General features: G+C 44.5%; 1 protein-coding gene across 2 annotated transcripts in view; it reads left to right on the forward strand.

The window, feature by feature from the left end:
- polr3a (polymerase (RNA) III (DNA directed) polypeptide A) overlaps window positions 1–23154 on the forward strand; it is a 118713-nt gene that overhangs the window by 48611 nt on the left and 46948 nt on the right. For both annotated transcript variants that reach the window (XM_065022963.1, XM_065022964.1), the window contains exons 18-21: window positions 5383–5501; window positions 18365–18502; window positions 19915–20085; window positions 21902–22015. In XM_065022963.1, the coding sequence (XP_064879035.1) occupies window positions 5383–5501; window positions 18365–18502; window positions 19915–20085; window positions 21902–22015 (542 nt within the window). The remainder of the gene's footprint in view (window positions 1–5382; window positions 5502–18364; window positions 18503–19914; window positions 20086–21901; window positions 22016–23154) is intronic.

The following is a 23154-nucleotide window of genomic DNA, read 5'->3' on the forward strand; positions in this document are numbered from 1 at the left end:
ATCAACATCTCTCCATCATCATGTCTCTTCTCCCTGCTGTAGACTCATCATCATCTCTCCATCATCAACATCTCTCCATCATCATGTCTCTTCTCCCTGCTGTAGACTCATCAACATCTCTCCATCATGTCTCTTCTCCCTGCTGTCAGACTCTCATCAACATCTCTCCATCATTATGTCTCTTCTCCCTGCTGTAGACTCATCAACATCTCTCCATCATTATGTCTCTTCTCCCTGCTGTAGACTCATCAACATCTCTCCATCATTATGTCTCTTCTCCCTGCTGTAGTCTCTCCCTGCTCAACATCTCTCCATCATTATGTCTCTTCTCCCTGCTGTAGACTCATCAACATCTCTCCATCATCATGTCTCTTCTCCCTGCTGTAGTCTCATCAACATCTCTCCATCATCATGTCTCTTCTCCATCATCAACATCTCTCCATCATCAACATCTCTCTTCTCCCTGCTGTAGACTCTCATCAACATCTCTCCATCATCATGTCTCTTCTCCCTGCTGTAGACTCATCAACATCTCTCCATCATCATGTCTCTTCTCCCTGCTGTAGACTCATCAACATCTCTCCATCATCATGTCTCTTCTCCCTGCTGTAGACTCATCAACATCTCTCCATCATCATCTCTTCTCCCTGCTGTAGTCTCATCAACATCTCTCCATCATCATGTCTCTTCTCCCTGCTGTATGTCAACATCTTCTCATCTCTTCTCCCTGCTGTGCTGTCTCTTCTCCTGCTGTAGAACATCTCTCCATCATCATGTCTCTTCTCCCTGCTGTAGACTCATCAATCTATCCATCATTATTATGTCTATTCTCCCTGCTGTATCTCTCCATCATCATGTCTCTTCTCCCTGCTGTAGACTCATCAACATCTCTCCATCATCATGTCTCTTCTCCCTGCTGTAGACTCTCATCAACATCTCTCCATCATGTCTCTTCTCCCTGCATCATCAACATCTCTCCATCATTATGTCTCTTCTCCCTGCTGTAGTCTCATCAACATCTCCATCATCATTATGTCTCTTCTCCCTGCTGTAGTCTCATCAACATCTCTCCATCATCTATGTCTCTTCTCCCTGCTGTAGTCTCATCAACATCTCTCATCATGTCATCTCTCCATCATTATGTCTTCTTCTCCCAACATCTCTCCATCATTATGTCTCTTCTCCCTGCTGTAGACTCATCAACATCTCTCCATCATCATGTCTCTTCTCCCTGCTGTAGTCTCATCAACATCTCTCCATCATTATGTCTCTTCTCCCTGCTCCCAACATGTCTCTTCTCCCTGCTGTAGTCTCATCAACATCTCTCCATCATCATGTCTCTTCTCCCTGCTGTAGACTCATCAACATCAACATCTTTCCATCATGTCTCTTCTCCCTGCTGTAGTCTCATCAACATCTCTCCATCATCATGTCTCTTCTCCCTGCTGTAGACTCATCATCATCATATCATCTCTCCATCATCATGTCTCTTCTCCCTGCTGTAGACTCTCATCAACATCTCTTCCATCATCTCTCCATCATGTCTCTTCTCCCTGCTGTAGTCTCATCAACATCTCTCCATCATCATGTCTCTTCTCCCTGCTGTAGACTCATCAACATCTCTCCATCAACATGTCTTCTCCCTGCTGTAGTCTCTCATCAACATCTCATCATCATGTCTCTTCTCCCTGCTGTAGACTCTCATCAACATCTCTCCATCATTATGTCTCTTCTCCCTGCTGTAGACTCTCTCCATCAACATCTCTCCATCATCATGTCTCTTCTCCCTGCTGTAGACTCATCAACATCTCTCCATCATCATGTCTCTTCTCCCTGCTGTAGACTCATCAACATCTCTCCATCATCATGTCTCTTCTCCCTGCTGTAGACTCTCATCAACATCTCTCCATCATGTCTCTTCTCCCTGCTGTAGACTCATCAACATCTCTCCATCATTATGTCTCTTCTCCCTGCTGTAGTCTCATCAACATCTCTCCATCATCATGTCTCTTCTCCCTGCTGTAGACTCATCAACATCTCTCCATCATTATGTCTCTTCTCCCTGCTGTAGACTCAGACTCATCAACTGTATCATCAACATCTCTCCATCATTATGTCTCTTCTCCCTGCTGTAGACTCATCAACATCTCTCCATCATCATGTCTCTTCTCCCTGCTGTAGACTCTCATCAACATCTCTCCATCATCTCTTCTCCCTGCTGTAGTCTCATCAACATCTCCCATGCTGTCTCTTCTCCCTGCTGTAGACTCTCATCAACATCTTTCCATCATGTCTCTTCTCCCTGCTGTAGTCTCATCAACATCTCTCCATCATCATGTCTCTTCTCCCTGCTGTAGACTCATCAACATCTCTCCATCATCATATCTCTTCTCCCTGCTGTAGACTCTCATCAACATCTCTCCATCATGTCTCTTCTCCCTGCTGTAGTCTCATCAACATCTCTCCATCATCATGTCTCTTCTCCCTGCTGTAGTCTCATCAACATCTCTCCATCATCATGTCTCTTCTCCCTGTTGTAGACTCTCATCAACATCTCTCTCATCAACATCTCTCTCATCAACATCTCTCCATCATCATGTCTCTTCTCCCTGCTGTAGACTCTCATCAACATCTCTCCATCATTATGTCTCTTCTCCCTGCTGTAGACTCTCTCATCAACATCTCTCCATCATCATGTCTCTTCTCCCTGCTGTAGACTCATCAACATCTCTCCATCATTATGTCTCTTCTCCCTGCTGTAGACTCATCAACATCTCTCCATCATCATGTCTCTTCTCCCTGCTGTAGACTCATCAACATCTCTCCATCATCATGTCTCTTCTCCCTGCTGTAGACTCATCAACATCTCTCCATCATCATGTCTCTTCTCCCTGCTGTAGACTCATCAACATCTCTCCATCATGTCTCTTCTCCCTGCTGTAGTCTCATCAACATCTCTCCATCATCATGTCTCTTCTCCCTGCTGTAGTCTCATCAACATCTCTCCATCATGTCTCTTCTCCCTGCTGTAGACTCATCAACATCTCTCCATCATTATGTCTCTTCTCCCTGCTGTAGTCTCATCAACATCTCTCCATCATGTCTCTTCTCCCTGCTACATTTCTCATGTATTCATTGATTATTGGCAGTAGCTGTATATGGTCCAAGTCAATGGTGTTGTGGTTAGAGTGTGACTCAATGGTGTCCAAGTCAACTGTGGTTAGAATGTTTGACTCAATGGTGTTGTGGTTAGAGTGTGTGCCTCGATGGTGTTGTGGTTAGAGTGTGTGACTCGATGGTGTTGTGGTTAGAGTGTGTGACTCGATGGTGCTGTGGTTAGAGTGTGTGACTCGATGGTGCTGTGGTTAGAGTGTGTGACTCGATGGTGCTGTGGTTAGAGTGTGTGACTCGATGGTGCTGTGGTTAGAGTGTGTGACTCGATGGTGCTGTGGGTAGAGTGTGTGACTCGATGGTGCTGTGGTTATTAGAGTGTGTGACTCGATGGTGCTGTGGTTAGAGTGTGTGACTCAAAGGTGTCCAAGTCAATGGTGTTGTGGTAGACTAGTGTCCTGTCCAGGGGGTGTACTGAGGAGATAGACTAGTGTCCTGTCCAGGGGGTGTACTGAGGAGATAGACTAGTGTCCTGTCCAGGGGGTGTACTGAGGTGATAGACTAGTGTCCTGTCCAGGGGGTGTAATGAGGTGATAAACTAGTGTCCTGTCCAGGGGGTGTACTGAGGTGATAGACTAGTGTCCTGTCCAGGGGGTGTACTGAGGTGATAGACTAGTGTCCTGTCCAGGGGGTGTACTGAGGTGATAGACTAGTGTCCTGTCCAGGGGGTGTACTGAGGTGATAGACTAGTGTCCTGTCCAGGGGGTGTCCTGAGGTGATAGACTAGTGTCCTGTCCAGGGGGTGTACTGAGGTGATAGACTAGTGTCCTGTCCAGGGGGTGTACTGAGGTGATAGACTAGTGTTCTGTCCAGGGGGTGTCCTGAGGTGATAGACTAGTGTCCTGTCCAGGGGGTGTACTGAGGTGATAGACTAGTGTCCTGTCCAGGGGGTGTACGGAGGAGATAGACTAGTGTCCTGTCCAGGGGGTGTACTGAGGAGATAGACGAGTGTCCTGTCCAGGGGGTGTACTGAGGTGATAGACTAGTGTCCTGTCCAGGGGGTGTACTGAGGTGATAGACTAGTGTCCTGTCCAGGGGGGTGTACTGAGGTGATAGACTAGTGTCCTGTCCAGGTAGTGTACGGAGGAGATAGACTAGTGTCCAGTCCAGGGGGTGTACTGAGGTGATAGACTTGTGTCCTGTCCAGGGGGTGTACTGAGGTGATAGACTAGTGTCCTGTCCAGGGGGTGTACTGAGGTGATAGACTAGTGTCCTGTCCAGGGGGTGTACTGAGGTGATAGACTAGTGTCCTGTTCAAGGGTTACTGAGGAGATAGACTTGTGTCCTGTCCAGGGGGTGTACTGAGGTGATAGACTAGTGTCCTGTCCAGGGGGTGTACTGAGGTGATAGACTAGTGTCCTGTTCAAGGGTTACTGAGGAGATAGACTAGTGTCCTGTCCAGGGGGTGTACTGAGGTGATAGACTAGTGTCCTGTCCAGGGGGTGTACTGAGGTGATAGACTAGTGTCCTGTCCAGGGGGTGTACTGAGGTGATAGACTAGTGTCCTGTCCATGGGGTGTACTGAGGAGATAGACTAGTGTCCTGTCCATGGGGTATACTGAGGTGATAGATTAGTGTCCTGTCCAGGGGGTGTACTGAGGTGATAGACTAGTGCCCTGTCCAGGGGGTGTACTGAGGTGATAGACTAGTGTCCTGTCCAGGGGGTGTACTGAGGAGATAGACGAGTGTCCTGTCCAGGGGGTGTACTGAGGTGATAGACTAGTGCCCTGTCCAGGGGGGTGTACTGAGGTGATAGACTAGTGTCCTATCCAGGGGGTGTACTGAAGTGATAGACTAGTGTCCTGTCCAGGGGGTGTACTGAAGTGATAGACTAGTGTCCTGTCCAGGGGGTGTACTGAGGTGATAGACTAGTGTCCTGTCCAGGGGGTGTACTGAGGTGATAGACTAGTGTCCTGTCCAGGGGGTGTCCTGAGGTGATAGACTAGTGTCCTGTCCAGGGGGTGTACTGAGGTGATAGACTAGTGTCCTATCCAGGGGGTGTACTGAGGTGATAGACTAGTGTCCTGTCCAGGGGGTGTACTGGTACATCACGCTACAGAAACAGGAGATTCTTCTCCTATGAGCTGTTCTGGCTGCTTACTTTTCCCTGTATATGGCAGAATGCTTAGGATTTGTTTGTTGTTTGAGGTGATGATTCAGTAATGCTATAATGGTCTTGTTTCTTCACCCCTTTCATTTTCACTTCCATAGGATCCTTCATCAACATCTCCCAGATGATCGCCTGCGTGGGCCAGCAGGCTATAAGCGGCTCTCGAGTGCCCGACGGCTTTGAGAACCGCTCGCTGCCACACTTTGAGAAGCACTCTAAAGTAAGAACCTCCTTAAGGCCGTTTATTAGCCAGCTGAAATCACCATTATATCTGTCCGGAGTCTCATGGGCTTCATTCATTCATTCATTCATTAATAACATGAAGAATTAGAATGAAGATTAGGGTGGGCTATCGCCCAAATGACACCCTATTTCCTACAATGCACTCCTTTTGACCAGAACCCTATCAGTCGCCTGGTCAAAAGGAGTGCACTATGAAATAGGGTGTCATTTGGGAGATAGCCCACCCTAATCTCTTCATGTTATCTCCCAAATGACACCCTATTTCATAGTGCACTCCTTTTGACCAGGCGACTGATAGGGTTCTGGTCAAAAGGAGTGCAATTGTAGGAAATAAGGGGACATTTGGGACACAACTGAGGAACTGAAGCCACTCCTGGAGGACAATGGAAGTAGATATAATTACACATGTAGCAATTTAAAATGATTTTTACTGAGTTACAGTTCATATAAGGAGATCAGTCAATGTAAATAAATTCATTAGACCCTAATCTATGGATTTAATCTATGGATTTAATCTATGGATTTAATCTGTGGATTTAATCTATGGATTTAATCTGTGTATTTAATCTATGGATTTAATCTATGGATTTAATCTGTGTATTTAATCTATGGATTTAATCTATGGACTTAATCTATGGATTTAATCTATGGATTTAATCTGTGTATTTAATCTGTGGATTTAATCTATGGATTTAATATGTGTATTTAATCTATGGATTTAATCTGTGTATTTAATCTATGGATTTAATCTGTGTATTTAATCTATGGATTTAATCTATGGATTTAATCTGTGTATTTAATCTATGGATTTAATCTATGGATTTAATCTGTGTATTTAATCTATGGATTTAATCTGTGTATTTAATCTATGGATTTAATCTGTATATTTAATCTATGGATTTCACATGACTGTAAATCCCGACTGCATTAACATCTGCTAACCATGTGTATGTTACAAATAAGATTTGATTTGATTTGATTTGATATGCATCTGTTGGCCACAGATACCTTTAAAAAAAAAAGTAGAGATGTGGATCAGAAAAGCAGTCGGTATCTGATGTGACCACCATTCACCATGCAGCGCGACACATCTCCTCCACATAGAGTTGATCAGGCTGTTGATTTGTGGCCTGTGACCACCATGCAGCGTGACACATCTCCTCCACATAGAGTTGATCAGGCTGTTGATTTGTGGCCTGTGACCACCATGCAGCGTGACACATCTCCTCCACATAGAGTTGATCAGGCTGTTGATTTGTGGCCTGTGACCACCATGCAGCGCGACACATCTCCTCCACATAGAGTTGATCAGGCTGTTGATTTGTGGCCTGTGACCACCATTCACCATGCAGCGTGACACATCTCCTCCACATAGAGTTGATCAGGCTGTTGATTTGTGGCCTGTGACCACCATGCAGCGTGACACATCTCCTCCACATAGAGTTGATCAGGCTGTTGATTTGTGGCCTGTGACCACCATGCAGCGTGACACATCTCCTCCACATAGAGTTGATCAGGCTGTTGATTTGTGGCCTGTGACCACCATGCAGCGTGACACATCTCCTCCACATAGAGTTGATCAGGCTGTTGATTTGTGGCCTGTGACCACCATGCAGCGTGACACATCTCCTCCACATAGAGTTGATCAGGCTGTTGACTGTGGCCTGTGACCACCATGCAGCGTGACACATCTCCTCCACATAGAGTTGATCAGGCTGTTGATTTGTGGCCTGTGACCACCATGCAGCGCGACACATCTCCTCCACATAGAGTTGATCAGGCTGTTGATTTGTGGCCTGTGACCACCATGCAGCGCGACACATCTCCTCCACATAGAGTTGATCAGGCTGTTGATTTGTGGCCTGTGACCACCATGCAGCGTGACACATCTCCTTCACATAGAGTTGATCAGGCTGTTGATTTGTGGCCTGTGACCACCATGCAGCATGACACATCTCCTTCACATAGAGTTGATCAGGCTGTTGATTTGTGGCCTGTGACCACCATGCAGCGCGACACATCTCCTTCACATAGAGTTGATCAGGCTGTTGACTTGTGGCCTGTGACCACCATGCAGCGCGACACATCTCCTTCACATAGAGTTGATCAGGCTGTTGATTTGTGGCCTGTGACCACCATGCAGCGACATCTCCTTCACATAGAGTTGATCAGGCTGTTGATTTGTGGCCTGTGACCACCATGCAGCGACATCTCCTTCACATAGAGTTGATCAGGCTGTTGATTGTGGCCTGTGACCACCATGCAGCGACACATCTCCTTCACATAGAGTTGATCAGGCTGTTGATTGTGGCCTGTGACCACCATGCAGCGCGACACATCTCCTCCACATAGAGTTGATCAGGCTGTTGATTTGTGGCCTGTGACCACCATGCAGCGCGACACATCTCCTTCACATAGAGTTGATCAGGCTGTTGATTGTGGCCTGTGACCACCATGCAGCGCGACACATCTCCTTCACATAGAGTTGATCAGGCTGTTGATTGTGGCCTGTGACCACCATGCAGCGCGACACATCTCCTCCACATAGAGTTGATCAGGCTGTTGATTTGTGGCCTGTGACCACCATGCAGCGCGACACATCTCCTCCACATAGAGTTGATCAGGCTGTTGATTTGTGGCCTGTGACCACCATGCAGCGCGACACATCTCCTCCACATAGAGTTGATCAGGCTGTTGATTTGTGGCCTGTGACCACCATGCAGCATGACACATCTCCTTCACATAGAGTTGATCAGGCTGTTGATTTGTGGCCTGTGACCACCATGCAGCGCGACACATCTCCTTCACATAGAGTTGATCAGGCTGTTGACTTGTGGCCTGTGACCACCATGCAGCGCGACACATCTCCTTCACATAGAGTTGATCAGGCTGTTGACTGTGGCCTGTGACCACCATGCAGCGTGACACATCTCCTTCACATAGAGTTGATCAGGCTGTTGATTTGTGGCCTGTGACCACCATGCAGCGCGACACATCTCCTCCACATAGAGTTGATCAGGCTGTTGATTGTGGACTGTGGAATGTTGTCCCACTCTTCTTCAATGGCTGTGCAAAGTTGCTGGATATTGGCGGGAACTGGAACACGCTGTCGTACATGTCGATCCAGAGCATTCCAAACATGCTCAATTGGTGACATGTCTGTTGAGTATGCAGCCCATTGAAGGACTGGGACATTTTTAGCTTCCAGGAATTGTGTACAGATCCTTGCGTCATGGGGCCGTGCATTATCATGCTGAAACATGAGGTGAATGGTGGTAGATGAATGGCACGACAATGGGCCTCAGGATCTCCTCACGTTATCTCTGTGCATTCAAATTGCCATCGATAAAAATCCATTTGCATAACTCCATCGCCACCATGGGGCACACAGGTCACAACATTGACATCAGCAAACCGCTCGCCCACACAACGCCGTACAGGCTGTCTGCCATCTGCCTAGGACAGTTGAAACCGGAATTAATCCGAGACGAGCACACTTCTCCAGCCTGCCAGTGGCCGTCGATGTGAGCATTTGCCCACTGAAGTCGATTTATGATGCCGAACTGCAGTCAGGTCAAGACCCTGGTGAGGAAGACGAGCACACAGATGAGCTTCCCTGAGATGGTTTCTGACAGTTTGTGCAGACATTTTTCGGATCTGCAAATCCACAGTTTCATCAGCTGTCTAGGTGGCTGGTCTCCGACGATCCCGTAGTTTCATCAGCTGTCTAGGTGGCTGGTCTCCGACGATCCCGTAGTTTCATCAGCTGTCTAGGTGGCTGGTCTCCGACGATCCCGTAGTTTCATCAGCTGTCTAGGTGGCTGATCTCCGACGATCCCGTAGTTTCATCAGCTGTCTAGGTGGCTGATCTCCGACGATCCCGTAGTTGACGAAACCAGGTGTGGAGATCCTCGACTGGCGTGGTTACACGTGGTAGGCCGGTTGGAAGTGCTGTCAAATTCTCTAAAACGATGTTGGAGGGGGCTTAAGGTAGAGAAATTTACATTTAAATTCTCTGGCAACAGCTCTGGTGGACATTCCTGCAGTCAGCATTAGGGTTTAATGGCTGGAACCCCGTTACCGAGATTTACTGGAATTTACAGGGGGGGGAATAAATAACTGCGAAAAAAATGGCAAATTATAATAACTTATTTAAACGAACAGCATGAAATGGAACTGCTTAATAATATGCCATGTCTACATCTGGCTTCTCTACGGGGGGCGTTCCTTCTCGGGGGCGACACGGCCCGTCTCAGGGGGTGGCAGACGGACCTTCTCGGGGGGCAGACGGGCCTTCTCGGGGGCGACAGACGGCCTAAATCAGTTTTACAGCATACCTATCACAGGCATATCGTTGCTTTGAATCAGTGGAACACTTTCTCAGTCTTTCTCTTCCTCTCCATCATCTCCATTCAAATTGCATCCAACATAGATAATCCTGTTCTAGATTGATATATATATAGCTACATTTTAAAGATGTCTGAGCCTACCTCTTTCATGTAATAAATTCAATGCAGTTATTAGCCTTTATATTTAATGGGTTTTATATAATAAGCTTCTAGCTGACAGCCTCTGTCTCTTGCGCAATATGCAGGCACCTGTCGGCCGCTGGTCTCTCCTTAAAAAACACTCCTTACTTCTAGGAGTTCCATGCAGGCAAAGCTAGACTAGAATAGCTTGCTATTTTAGCATTTATATTTGCTGAATGTTAAATACAGCAGCCAATAGAACTGATGGGTAGTTTGAATGAAGAGTGAATGTGCATTGGGTGGTAGACTATAGCAGTTATTCATTCAGACCCATAACCATTCAGATGGTGGTAGACTATAGCAGTTATTCATTCAGACCCATAACCATTTAGATGGTGGTAGACTATAGCAGTTATTAATTCAGACCCATAACCATTCAGATGGTGGTAGGCTATAGCAGTTATTAATTCAGACCCATAACCATTCAGATGGTGGTAGACTATAGCAGTTATTAATTCAGACCCATAACCATTCAGATGATGGTAGACTATAGCAGTTATTAATTCAGACCCATAACCATTCAGATGGTGGTAGACTATAGCAGTTATTAATTCAGACCCATAACCATTTAGATGGTGGTAGACTATAGCAGTTATTAATTCAGACCCATAACCATTCAGACCCATAACCATTCAGATGGTGGTAGACTATAGCAGTTATTAATTCAGACCCATAACCATTCAGATGGTGGTAGACTATAGCAGTTATTAATTCAGACCCATAACCATTCAGATGGTGGTAGGCTATAGCAGTTATTAATTCAGACCCATAACCATTCAGATGGTGGTAGGCTATAGCAGTTATTAATTCAGACCCATAACCATTCAGACCCATAACCATTCAGATGGTGGTAGACTATGACAGTTATTAATTCAGACCCATAACCATTCAGACCCATAACCATTCAGATGGTGGTAGACTATAGCAGTTATTAATTCAGACCCATAACCATTCAGATGGTGGTAGACTATAGCAGTTATTAATTCAGACCCATAACCATTCAGATGATGGTAGACTATAGCAGTTATTAATTCAGACCCATAACCATTCAGACGGTGGTAGACTATAGCAGTTATTAATTCAGACCCATAACCATTCAGATGGTGGTAGACTATAGCAGTTATTAATTCAGACCCATAACCATTCAGACCCATAACCATTCAGATGGTGGTAGGCTATAGCAGTTATTAATTCAGACCCATAACCATTCAGACCCATAACCATTCAGATGGTGGTAGACTATAGCAGTTATTCATTCAGACCCATAACCATTCAGATGATGGTAGACTATAGCAGTTATTAATTCAGACCCATAACCATTCAGACGGTGGTAGACTATAGCAGTTATTAATTCAGACCCATAACCATTCAGATGGTGGTAGACTATAGCAGTTATTAATTCAGACCCATAACCATTCAGATGGTGGTAGGCTATAGCAGTTATTAATTCAGACCCATAACCATTCAGACCCATAACCATTCAGATGGTGGTAGGCTATAGCAGTTATTAATTCAGACCCATAACCATTCAGACCCATAACCATTCAGATGGTGGTAGACTATAGCAGTTATTAATTCAGACCCATAACCATTCAGATGGTGGTAGACTATAGCAGTTATTAATTCAGACCCATAACCATTCAGACCCATAACCATTTAGATGGTGGTAGACTATAGCAGTTATTAATTCAGACCCATAACCATTCAGATGATGGTAGACTATAGCAGTTATTAATTCAGACCCATAACCATTCAGATGGTGGTAGACTATAGCAGTTATTAATTCAGACCCATAACCATTCAGATGGTGGTAGGCTATAGCAGTTATTAATTCAGACCCATAACCATTCAGACCCATAACCATTCAGATGGTGGTAGACTATAGCAGTTATTAATTCAGACCCATAACCATTCAGATGGTGGTAGACTATAGCAGTTATTAATTCAGACCCATAACCATTCAGACCCATAACCATTTAGATGGTGGTAGACTATAGCAGTTATTAATTCAGACCCATAACCATTCAGATGATGGTAGACTATAGCAGTTATTAATTCAGACCCATAACCATTCAGACCCATAACCATTTAGATGGTGGTAGACTATAGCAGTTATTAATTCAGACCCATAACCATTTAGATGGTGGTAGACTATAGCAGATATTAATTCAGACCCATAACCATTCAGATGATGGTAGACTATAGCAGTTATTAATTCAGACCCATAACCATTCAGATGATGGTAGACTATAGCAGTTATTAATTCAGACCCATAACCATTCAGATGATGGTAGACTATAGCAGTTATTAATTCAGACCCATAACCATTCAGACCCATAACCATTCAGACCCATAACCATTCAGATGGTGGTAGACTATAACAGTTATTAATTCAGACCCATAACCATTCAGATGGTGGTAGACTATAGCAGTTATTAATTCAGACCCATAACCATTCAGATGGTGGTAGACTATAACAGTTATTAATTCAGACCCATAACCATTCAGATGGTGGTAGACTATAGCAGTTATTAATTCAGACCCATAACCATTCAGATGGTGGTAGACTATAGCAGTTATTAATTCAGACCCATAACCATTTAGATGGTGGTAGACTATAGCAGTTATTAATTCAGACCCATAACCATTCAGACCCATAACCATTCAGATGGTGGTAGACTATAGCAGTTATTAATTCAGACCCATAACCATTCAGACCCATAACCATTTAGATGGTGGTAGACTATAACAGTTATTAATTCAGACCCATAACCATTCAGATGGTGGTAGACTATAGCAGTTATTAATTCAGACCCATAACCATTCAGATGGTGGTAGGCTATAGCAGTTATTAATTCAGACCCATAACCATTCAGATGGTGGTAGACTATAGCAGTTATTAATTCAGACCCATAACCATTCAGATGGTGGTAGACTATAGCAGTTATTCATTCAGACCCATAACCATTCAGATGATGGTAGACTATAGCAGTTATTAATTCAGACCCATAACCATTCAGATGGTGGTAGACTATAGCAGTTATTAATTCAGACCCATAACCATTCAGATGGTGGTAGACTATAGCAGTTATTAATTCAGACCCATAACCATTCAGATGGTGGTAGGCTATAGCAGTTATTAATTCAGACCCATAACCATTCAGACCCATAACCATTCAGATGGTGGTAGGCTATAGCAGTTATTAATTCAGACCCATAACCATTCAGACCCATAACCATTCAGATGGTGGTAGACTATAGCAGTTATTCATTCAGACCCATAACCATTCAGATGATGGTAGACTATAGCAGTTATTAATTCAGACCCATAACCATTCAGACGGTGGTAGACTATAGCAGTTATTAATTCAGACCCATAACCATTCAGATGGTGGTAGACTATAGCAGTTATTAATTCAGACCCATAACCATTCAGATGGTGGTAGGCTATAGCAGTTATTAATTCAGACCCATAACCATTCAGACCCATAACCATTCAGATGGTGGTAGGCTATAGCAGTTATTAATTCAGACCCATAACCATTCAGACCCATAACCATTCAGATGGTGGTAGACTATAGCAGTTATTAATTCAGACCCATAACCATTCAGATGGTGGTAGACTATAGCAGTTATTAATTCAGACCCATAACCATTCAGATGATGGTAGACTATAGCAGTTATTAATTCAGACCCATAACCATTCAGACCCATAACCATTTAGATGGTGGTAGACTATAGCAGTTATTAATTCAGACCCATAACCATTCAGATGATGGTAGACTATAGCAGTTATTAATTCAGACCCATAACCATTTAGATGGTGGTAGACTATAGCAGATATTAATTCAGACCCATAACCATTCAGATGATGGTAGACTATAGCAGTTATTAATTCAGACCCATAACCATTCAGATGATGGTAGACTATAGCAGTTATTAATTCAGACCCATAACCATTCAGATGATGGTAGACTATAGCAGTTATTAATTCAGACCCATAACCATTCAGACCCATAACCATTCAGACCCATAACCATTCAGATGGTGGTAGACTATAACAGTTATTAATTCAGACCCATAACCATTCAGATGGTGGTAGACTATAGCAGTTATTAATTCAGACCCATAACCATTCAGATGGTGGTAGACTATAACAGTTATTAATTCAGACCCATAACCATTCAGATGGTGGTAGACTATAGCAGTTATTAATTCAGACCCATAACCATTCAGATGGTGGTAGACTATAGCAGTTATTAATTCAGACCCATAACCATTTAGATGGTGGTAGACTATAGCAGTTATTAATTCAGACCCATAACCATTCAGACCCATAACCATTCAGATGGTGGTAGACTATAGCAGTTATTAATTCAGACCCATAACCATTCAGACCCATAACCATTTAGATGGTGGTAGACTATAACAGTTATTAATTCAGACCCATAACCATTCAGATGGTGGTAGACTATAGCAGTTATTAATTCAGACCCATAACCATTCAGATGGTGGTAGACTATAACAGTTATTAATTCAGACCCATAACCATTCAGATGGTGGTAGACTATAGCAGTTATTAATTCAGACCCATAACCATTCAGATGGTGGTAGACTATAGCAGTTATTCATTCAGACCCATAACCATTCAGATGATGGTAGACTATAGCAGTTATTAATTCAGACCCATAACCATTCAGATGGTGGTAGACTATAGCAGTTATTAATTCAGACCCATAACCATTCAGATGGTGGTAGACTATAGCAGTTATTAATTCAGACCCATAACCATTCAGATGGTGGTAGGCTATAGCAGTTATTAATTCAGACCCATAACCATTCAGACCCATAACCATTCAGATGGTGGTAGGCTATAGCAGTTATTAATTCAGACCCATAACCATTCAGACCCATAACCATTCAGATGGTGGTAGACTATAGCAGTTATTCATTCAGACCCATAACCATTCAGATGATGGTAGACTATAGCAGTTATTAATTCAGACCCATAACCATTCAGACGGTGGTAGACTATAGCAGTTATTAATTCAGACCCATAACCATTCAGATGGTGGTAGACTATAGCAGTTATTAATTCAGACCCATAACCATTCAGATGGTGGTAGGCTATAGCAGTTATTAATTCAGACCCATAACCATTCAGACCCATAACCATTCAGATGGTGGTAGGCTATAGCAGTTATTAATTCAGACCCATAACCATTCAGACCCATAACCATTCAGATGGTGGTAGACTATAGCAGTTATTAATTCAGACCCATAACCATTCAGATGGTGGTAGACTATAGCAGTTATTAATTCAGACCCATAACCATTCAGACCCATAACCATTTAGATGGTGGTAGACTATAGCAGTTATTAATTCAGACCCATAACCATTCAGATGATGGTAGACTATAGCAGTTATTAATTCAGACCCATAACCATTCAGATGGTGGTAGACTATAGCAGTTATTAATTCAGACCCATAACCATTCAGACCCATAACCATTCAGATGGTGGTAGGCTATAGCAGTTATTAATTCAGACCCATAACCATTCAGACCCATAACCATTCAGATGGTGGTAGACTATAGCAGTTATTAATTCAGACCCATAACCATTCAGATGGTGGTAGACTATAGCAGTTATTAATTCAGACCCATAACCATTCAGACCCATAACCATTTAGATGGTGGTAGACTATAGCAGTTATTAATTCAGACCCATAACCATTCAGATGATGGTAGACTATAGCAGTTATTAATTCAGACCCATAACCATTCAGACCCATAACCATTTAGATGGTGGTAGACTATAGCAGTTATTAATTCAGACCCATAACCATTCAGATGATGGTAGACTATAGCAGTTATTAATTCAGACCCATAACCATTCAGATGATGGTAGACTATAGCAGTTATTAATTCAGACCCATAACCATTTAGATGGTGGTAGACTATAGCAGTTATTAATTCAGACCCATAACCATTCAGATGATGGTAGACTATAGCAGTTATTAATTCAGACCCATAACCATTCAGACCCATAACCATTCAGACCCATAACCATTCAGATGGTGGTAGACTATAACAGTTATTAATTCAGACCCATAACCATTCAGATGGTGGTAGACTATAGCAGTTATTAATTCAGACCCATAACCATTTAGATGGTGGTAGACTATAGCAGTTATTCATTCAGACCCATAACCATTTAGATGGTGGTAGACTATAGCAGTTATTAATTCAGACCCATAACCATTCAGATGGTGGTAGACTATAGCAGTTATTAATTCAGACCCATAACCATTCAGATGGTGGTAGACTATAACAGTTATTAATTCAGACCCATAACCATTCAGATGGTGGTAGACTATAGCAGTTATTAATTCAGACCCATAACCATTCAGATGGTGGTAGACTATAGCAGTTATTAATTCAGACCCATAACCATTTAGATGGTGGTAGACTATAGCAGTTATTAATTCAGACCCATAACCATTCAGACCCATAACCATTCAGATGGTGGTAGACTATAGCAGTTATTAATTCAGACCCATAACCATTCAGACCCATAACCATTTAGATGGTGGTAGACTATAACAGTTATTAATTCAGACCCATAACCATTCAGATGGTGGTAGACTATAGCAGTTATTAATTCAGATCCATAACCATTCAGATGGTGGTAGACTATAGCAGTTATTAATTCAGACCCATAACCATTCAGATGGTGGTAGGCTATAACAGTTATTAATTCAGACCCATAACCATTCAGACCCATAACCATTCAGATGGTGGTAGACTATAGCAGTTATTAATTCAGACCCATAACCATTCAGATGGTGGTAGACTATAACAGTTATTAATTCAGACCCATAACCATTCAGATGGTGGTAGACTATAGCAGTTATTAATTCAGACCCATAACCATTCAGATGGTGGTAGACTATAGCAGTTATTAATTCAGACCCATAACCATTCAGATGGTGGTAGACTATAGCAGTTATTAATTCAGACCCATAACCATTCAGATGGTGGTAGACTATAGCAGTTATTAATTCAGACCCATAACCATTCAGACCCATAACCATTCAGATGGTGGTAGACTATAGCAGTTATTAATTCAGACCCATAACCATTCAGACCCATAACCATTCAGATGGTGGTAGACTATAGCAGTTATTAATTCAGACCCATAACCATTCAGACCCATAACCATTCAGATGGTGGTAGACTATAGCAGTTATTCATTCAGACCCATAACCATTCAGATGGTGGGAGACTATAGCAGTTATTAATTCAGACCCATAACCATTCAGACCCATAACCATTCAGATGGTGGTAGACTATAGCAGTTATTAACCTCTAGCGACGAGCAATCCCGTATCCGGGAGCGTAATTGTAGCCTCAAGCTCATTACCATAACGCAACGTTAACGATTCATGAAAATCGCAAATGAAATGAAAAATATATTCACTCACAAGCTTAGCCTTTTGTTAACAACACTGTCATCTCAGATTTTCAAAATATGCTTTTCAACCATAGCTACACAAGCATTTGTGTAAGAGTATTGATAGCTAGCATAGCATTAAGCCTAGCATTCAGCAGGCAACATTTTCACAAAAACAAGAAAAGCATTCAATTTAAAACAATTTACCTTTGAAGAACTTCTGATGTTTTCAATGAGGAGACTCTCAGTTAGATAGCAAATGTTCATTTTTTCCAAAAATATTATTTGTGTAGGAGAAATCGCTACGTTTTGTTCATCACGTTTGGCTAAGAAAAAAATCTGAAAATGCAGTCTCTACAACGCCAAACTTTTTACCAAATTAACTCCATAATATCGACAGAAACATGGCAAACGTTGTTTAGAATCAATCCTCAAGGTGTTTTTCACATATCTATTCGATGATAAATCATTCGTGGTGTTTCTCCTCGAAGCAAACGAAAAATACACGCAGCTGGAGGTTAAGCAATAATTGCAACGGAGGACACCAAGCGGCCACGTTCATAGATGTTTCTCCTTCCTAGCAGTAAACAACATCTCTCCAGCTGGCTCAGTCAGAGCCCTGTTTTCATTTGTTTGCTCTGACAGGGGATGAATCCCGAAATGGCAACACTTTTCCCTACTTAGTGCACTACTGTTGACCTAGGCTCTGTGGGGCCCTGGTCAGAAATAGTGCACTCTACAGTAATAGTGAATAGGGTGCCATTTTGGGACTCGTCTGGGGCCTTTTATAATGATGTAACACCTCTCTCTCTCTCTTATCTCTCTCTCTTATCTCTCTCTCTGTGTCGTGTCACAGCTTCCTGCGGCTAAAGGGTTTGTAGCTGACAGCTTTTATTCAGGCCTGACGCCGACGGAGTTCTTTTTCCACACTATGGCCGGTCGAGAGGGCTTGGTGGACACCGCTGTTAAAACAGCGGAGACCGGATACATGCAGGTAACACACACACACACCGCTGGGCTGCTGCACCGTACCCAATACCATCTGCTCTCTGTTTGTATTAAAGAAAAGAGAGAACAACGTGTGCTCCCTACGAATCTAAATCTTATCAGGCTCCCTCTTGAGTAGTTATCTCCTAGGGCAGGACTATTCAACTCTGACCCTATGAGGTCCGGAGCCTGCTGGCTTTCTGTTCTACCGGATCATTAATACCACCCCACCTGTTGTCCCAGGTCTAAATCAGGCCCTGAACATTAACATCACCCACCTGGTGTCCCAGGTCTAAATCAGGCCCTGATCATTAATATCACCCACCTGGTGTCCCAGGTCTAAATCAGGCCCTGATCATTAATATCACCCACCTGGTGTCCCAGGTCTAGATCATTAATATCACCCACCTGGTGTCCCAGGTCTAAATCAGGCCCTGATCATTAATATCACCCCATCTGGTGTCCCAGGTCTAAATCGGGTCCTGATCATTAATATCACCCACCTGGTGTCCCAGGTCTAAATCAGGCCCTGATCATTAATATCACCCACCTGGTGTCCCAGGTCTAAATCAGGCCCTGATCATTAATATCACCCACCTGGTGTCCCAGGTCTAAATCAGGCCCTGATCGTTAATATCACCCCACCTGGTGTCCCAGGTCTAAATCAGGCCCTGATCATTAATATCACCCACCTGGTGTCCCAGGTCTAAATCAGGCCCTGATCATTAATATCACCCATCTGGTGTCCCAGGTCTAAATCTGGCCCTGATCGTTAATATCACCCCACCTGGTGTCCCAGGTCTAAATCAGGCCCTGATCATTAATATCACCCCACCTGGTGTCCCAGGTCTAAATCAGGCCCTGATCATTAATATCACCCCACCTGGTGTCCCAGGTCTAAATCAGGCCCTGATCATTAATATCACCCACCTGGTGTCCCAGGTCTAAATCAGGCCCTGATCATTAATATCACCCATCTGGTGTCCCAGGTCTAAATCTGGCCCTGATCGTTAATATCACCCCACCTGGTGTCCCAGGTCTAAATCATGCCCTCCTAAATCATGCCCTGATCATTAATATCACCCCACCTGGTGTCCCAGGTCTAAATCAGGCCCTGATCATTAATATCACCCACCTGGTGTCCCAGGTCTAAATCAGGCCCCGATCATTAATATCACCCCACCTGGTGTCTCAGGTCTAAATCAGGCCCTGATCATTAATATCACCCACCTGGTGTCCCAGGTCTAAGTCAGTCCCTGATCATTAATATCACCCCATCTGGTGTCCCAGGTTGAGTGGTCACACACACACACACACACACACACACGGTGACACAACAAGCAGGATTAAAGAGGCCTATCTGTTGTTGAGTCGTCCTCTGATCTGTTCTTCTGTGGTGGCTGTGTTGTGTGTCAACAGAGGCGTCTGGTGAAGTCGCTGGAGGACCTGTGTTCCCAGTATGATCTGACGGTACGGAGCTCCACTGGTGACATCATCCAGTTTGTCTACGGGGGGGACGGCCTGGACCCGGCCGCCATGGAGGGGAAAGATGAGCCGTTGGAGTTCAACAGAGTTCTGGACAACATCCGGGTGAGTCACACACGTGTTGCGGCAATATTTAATCTCACACACAGAAACACACACACACACACAGAGACACACACACACAGAGACACACACACACAGAGACACACACGGGGCAGGGTAGCCTAGTGGTTAGAGTGTTGGACTAGTAACCGAAAGGTTGCAAGTTCGAATCCCCGAGCTGACAAGGTACAAAATCTGTCGTTCTGCCCCTGAACAAGGCAGTTAACCCACAGTTCCTAGGCCGCCATTGAAAATAAGAATTTGTTCTTAACTGACTTGCCTAGTAAAATAAAGGTAAAATAAAGGTAAAATAAAGGTCAAATTTAAAAATAAAACACACACAGACACACACACACACACACAGAGACACACACACACACACACAGAGACACACACACACACACACACACACAGGGACACACACACACACACACAGAGACACACACACACACACACACAGAGACACACACACACAGAGAGACACACACACACAGAGAGACACAGAGAGACATACACACAGACAGACATACACACACAGAGACACACACACACAGAGAGAGAGACACGCACACACAGAGACACACGCTCACACTCACACACCCATTATTCTCTTAGACCTCACCTGTCGTCAGTCTGGCATCAATAACATAAACAAGCCTACATTTCAAAGTGCCAGGCTTCAGAGTGTGCAGACGGTGAAATGAGGATTTACCCAGCATGCATGTTGTCATCTCTATGTATGTGTTGGTGATGCAGGTCAGCTGTTTGTTCACCTGCCCACAGTTACTAATAACACATCCGCACTCCTCCCTCTATCCCTCCTCCCTCTATCACTCCATCACTCCTCTTCCCTCCATCCCTCTATCACTCCTCTATCACTCCTCTATCCCTCCGTCCCTCTATCCCTCCATCACTCCTCTTCCTTCCATCCCTCCTCCCTCCATCACACCTCTTCCCTCCTCCCTCTATCCCTCCATCACTCCTCTTCCCTCCATCCCTCCTCCCTCTATCCCTCCATCACACCTCTTCCCTCCATCCCTCCATACCTCTCTCCCTCATCCCTCCATACCTCTCTCCCTCCTCCCTCCTCCCTCTATCCCTCCATACCTCTATCCCTCCTCCCTCTATCCCTCCTCCCTCTCTCCCTCTACCCCTCCATACCTCTCTCCCTCCTCCCTCTATCCCTCCTCCCTCTATCCCTCCTCCCTCTTTCCCTCCTCCCTCTATCCCTCCTCCCTCTATCCCTCCTCCCTCCTCCCTCTATCCCTCCTCCCTCTATCCCTCCTCCCTCTATCCCTCCATACCTCTATCCCTCCTCCCTCTATCCCTCCTCCCTCTCTCCCTCTACCCCTCCATACCTCTCTCCCTCCTTCCTCCTCCCTTCTCCCTCCATACCTCTCTCCCTCCTCCCTCTATCCCCCTCCCTCTATACCTCTCTCCCTCCTCCCTCTATCCCCCTCCCTCTATCCCTCCTCCCTCTATCCCTCCTCCCTCTATCCCTCCTCCCTCTACCCCTCCATACCTCTCTCCCTCCTCCCTCCTCCCTCTATCCCTCCATCCATACCCTCCCTCCCCTCCTCCCTCTATCCCTCCTCCCTCTATCCCCTCCTCCCTCTATCCTCCATCCCTCCTCCCTCCTCCCTCTCTCCTTCCATCCCTCCATACCTCTCTCCCTCCTCCCTCCTCCCTCTATCCCTCCTCCCTCTATCCCTCCTCCCTCTATCCCTCCATACCTCTATCCCTCCTCCCTCTATCCCTCCTCCCTCTCTCCCTCTACCCCTCCATACCTCTCTCCCTCCTCCATCCTTCCATCCCCCAGTCTGTCCATACGTGTTCCGAGCAGCCAGCCCTTAGTAAGAATGAGTTGGTCCTGACAGCAGAGTCCATCATGAAGAGGAGTGACTTCAAGTGCTGCCGAGACAGCTTCCTCGAGGTAAATAACTATCACTTATCCACTTGACTGCTTCTATGTCTGCATTCAAAATGGCACCCTATTCCCTACATAGTGCACTTTAACCAGAGCCCTGGTCTAAAGTAGTGCACTGCATACCGTATAGAATAGGGAGCCATTTGAGACCAGACTATATTATTGATTTTAGATATTATCAACAGTAATGTCCCAGCCTATAGACCTATATCAATCATCAACAGTAATGCTATAGCCTATAGACCTATATCAGTCATCAGTAATGTCCCAGCCTATAGACCTATATCAGTCATCAGTAATGTCCCAGCCTATAGACCTATATCAGTCATCATCAGTAATGTCCCAGCCTATAGACCTATATCAGTCATCATCAGTAATGTCCCAGCCTATAGACCTATATCAGTCATCAGTAATGTCCCAGCCTATAGACCTATATCAGTCATCATCAGTAATGTCCCAGCCTATAGACCTATATCAGTCATCAACAGTAATGTCCCAGCCTATAGACCTATATCAGTCATCAACAGTAATGTCCCAGCCTATAGACCTATATCAGTCATCAACAGTAATGTCCCAGCCTATAGACCTATATCAGTCATCATCAGTAATGTCCCAGCCTATAGACCTATATCAGTCATCATCAGTAATGTCCCAGCCTATAGACCTATATCAGTCATCAACAGTAATGTCCCAGCCTATAGACCTATTGGGCTCTATATAGGGACTAGTGTCAACCTGGGCCCATTGGGCTCTATATAGGGACTAGTGTTAACCTGGGCCCATTGGGCTCTATATAGGGACTAGGGGGACTAGTGTTAACCTGGGCCCATTGGGCTCTATATAGGGACTAGTGTTAAACTAGGCACATTGGGCTCTATATAGGTACTAGTGTTAACCTGGGCCCATTGGTCTCTATATAGGGACTAGTGTTAACCTGGGCCCATTGGGCTCTATATAGGGACTAGTGTTAACCTGGGCCCATTGGGCTCTATATAGGGACTGGGGTACTAGTGTTAACCTGGGCCCATTGGGCTCTATATAGGTACTAGTGTTAACCTGGGCCCATTGGGCTCTATACAGGGACTAGTGTTAACCTGGGCCCATTGGGCTCTATATAGGGACTAGTGTTAACCTGGGCCCATTGG

Source organism: Oncorhynchus nerka, linkage group LG10 (assembly GCF_034236695.1).
Source record: "Oncorhynchus nerka isolate Pitt River linkage group LG10, Oner_Uvic_2.0, whole genome shotgun sequence".
In the NCBI taxonomy this organism is placed as follows: Eukaryota; Metazoa; Chordata; class Actinopteri; order Salmoniformes; family Salmonidae; genus Oncorhynchus; species Oncorhynchus nerka.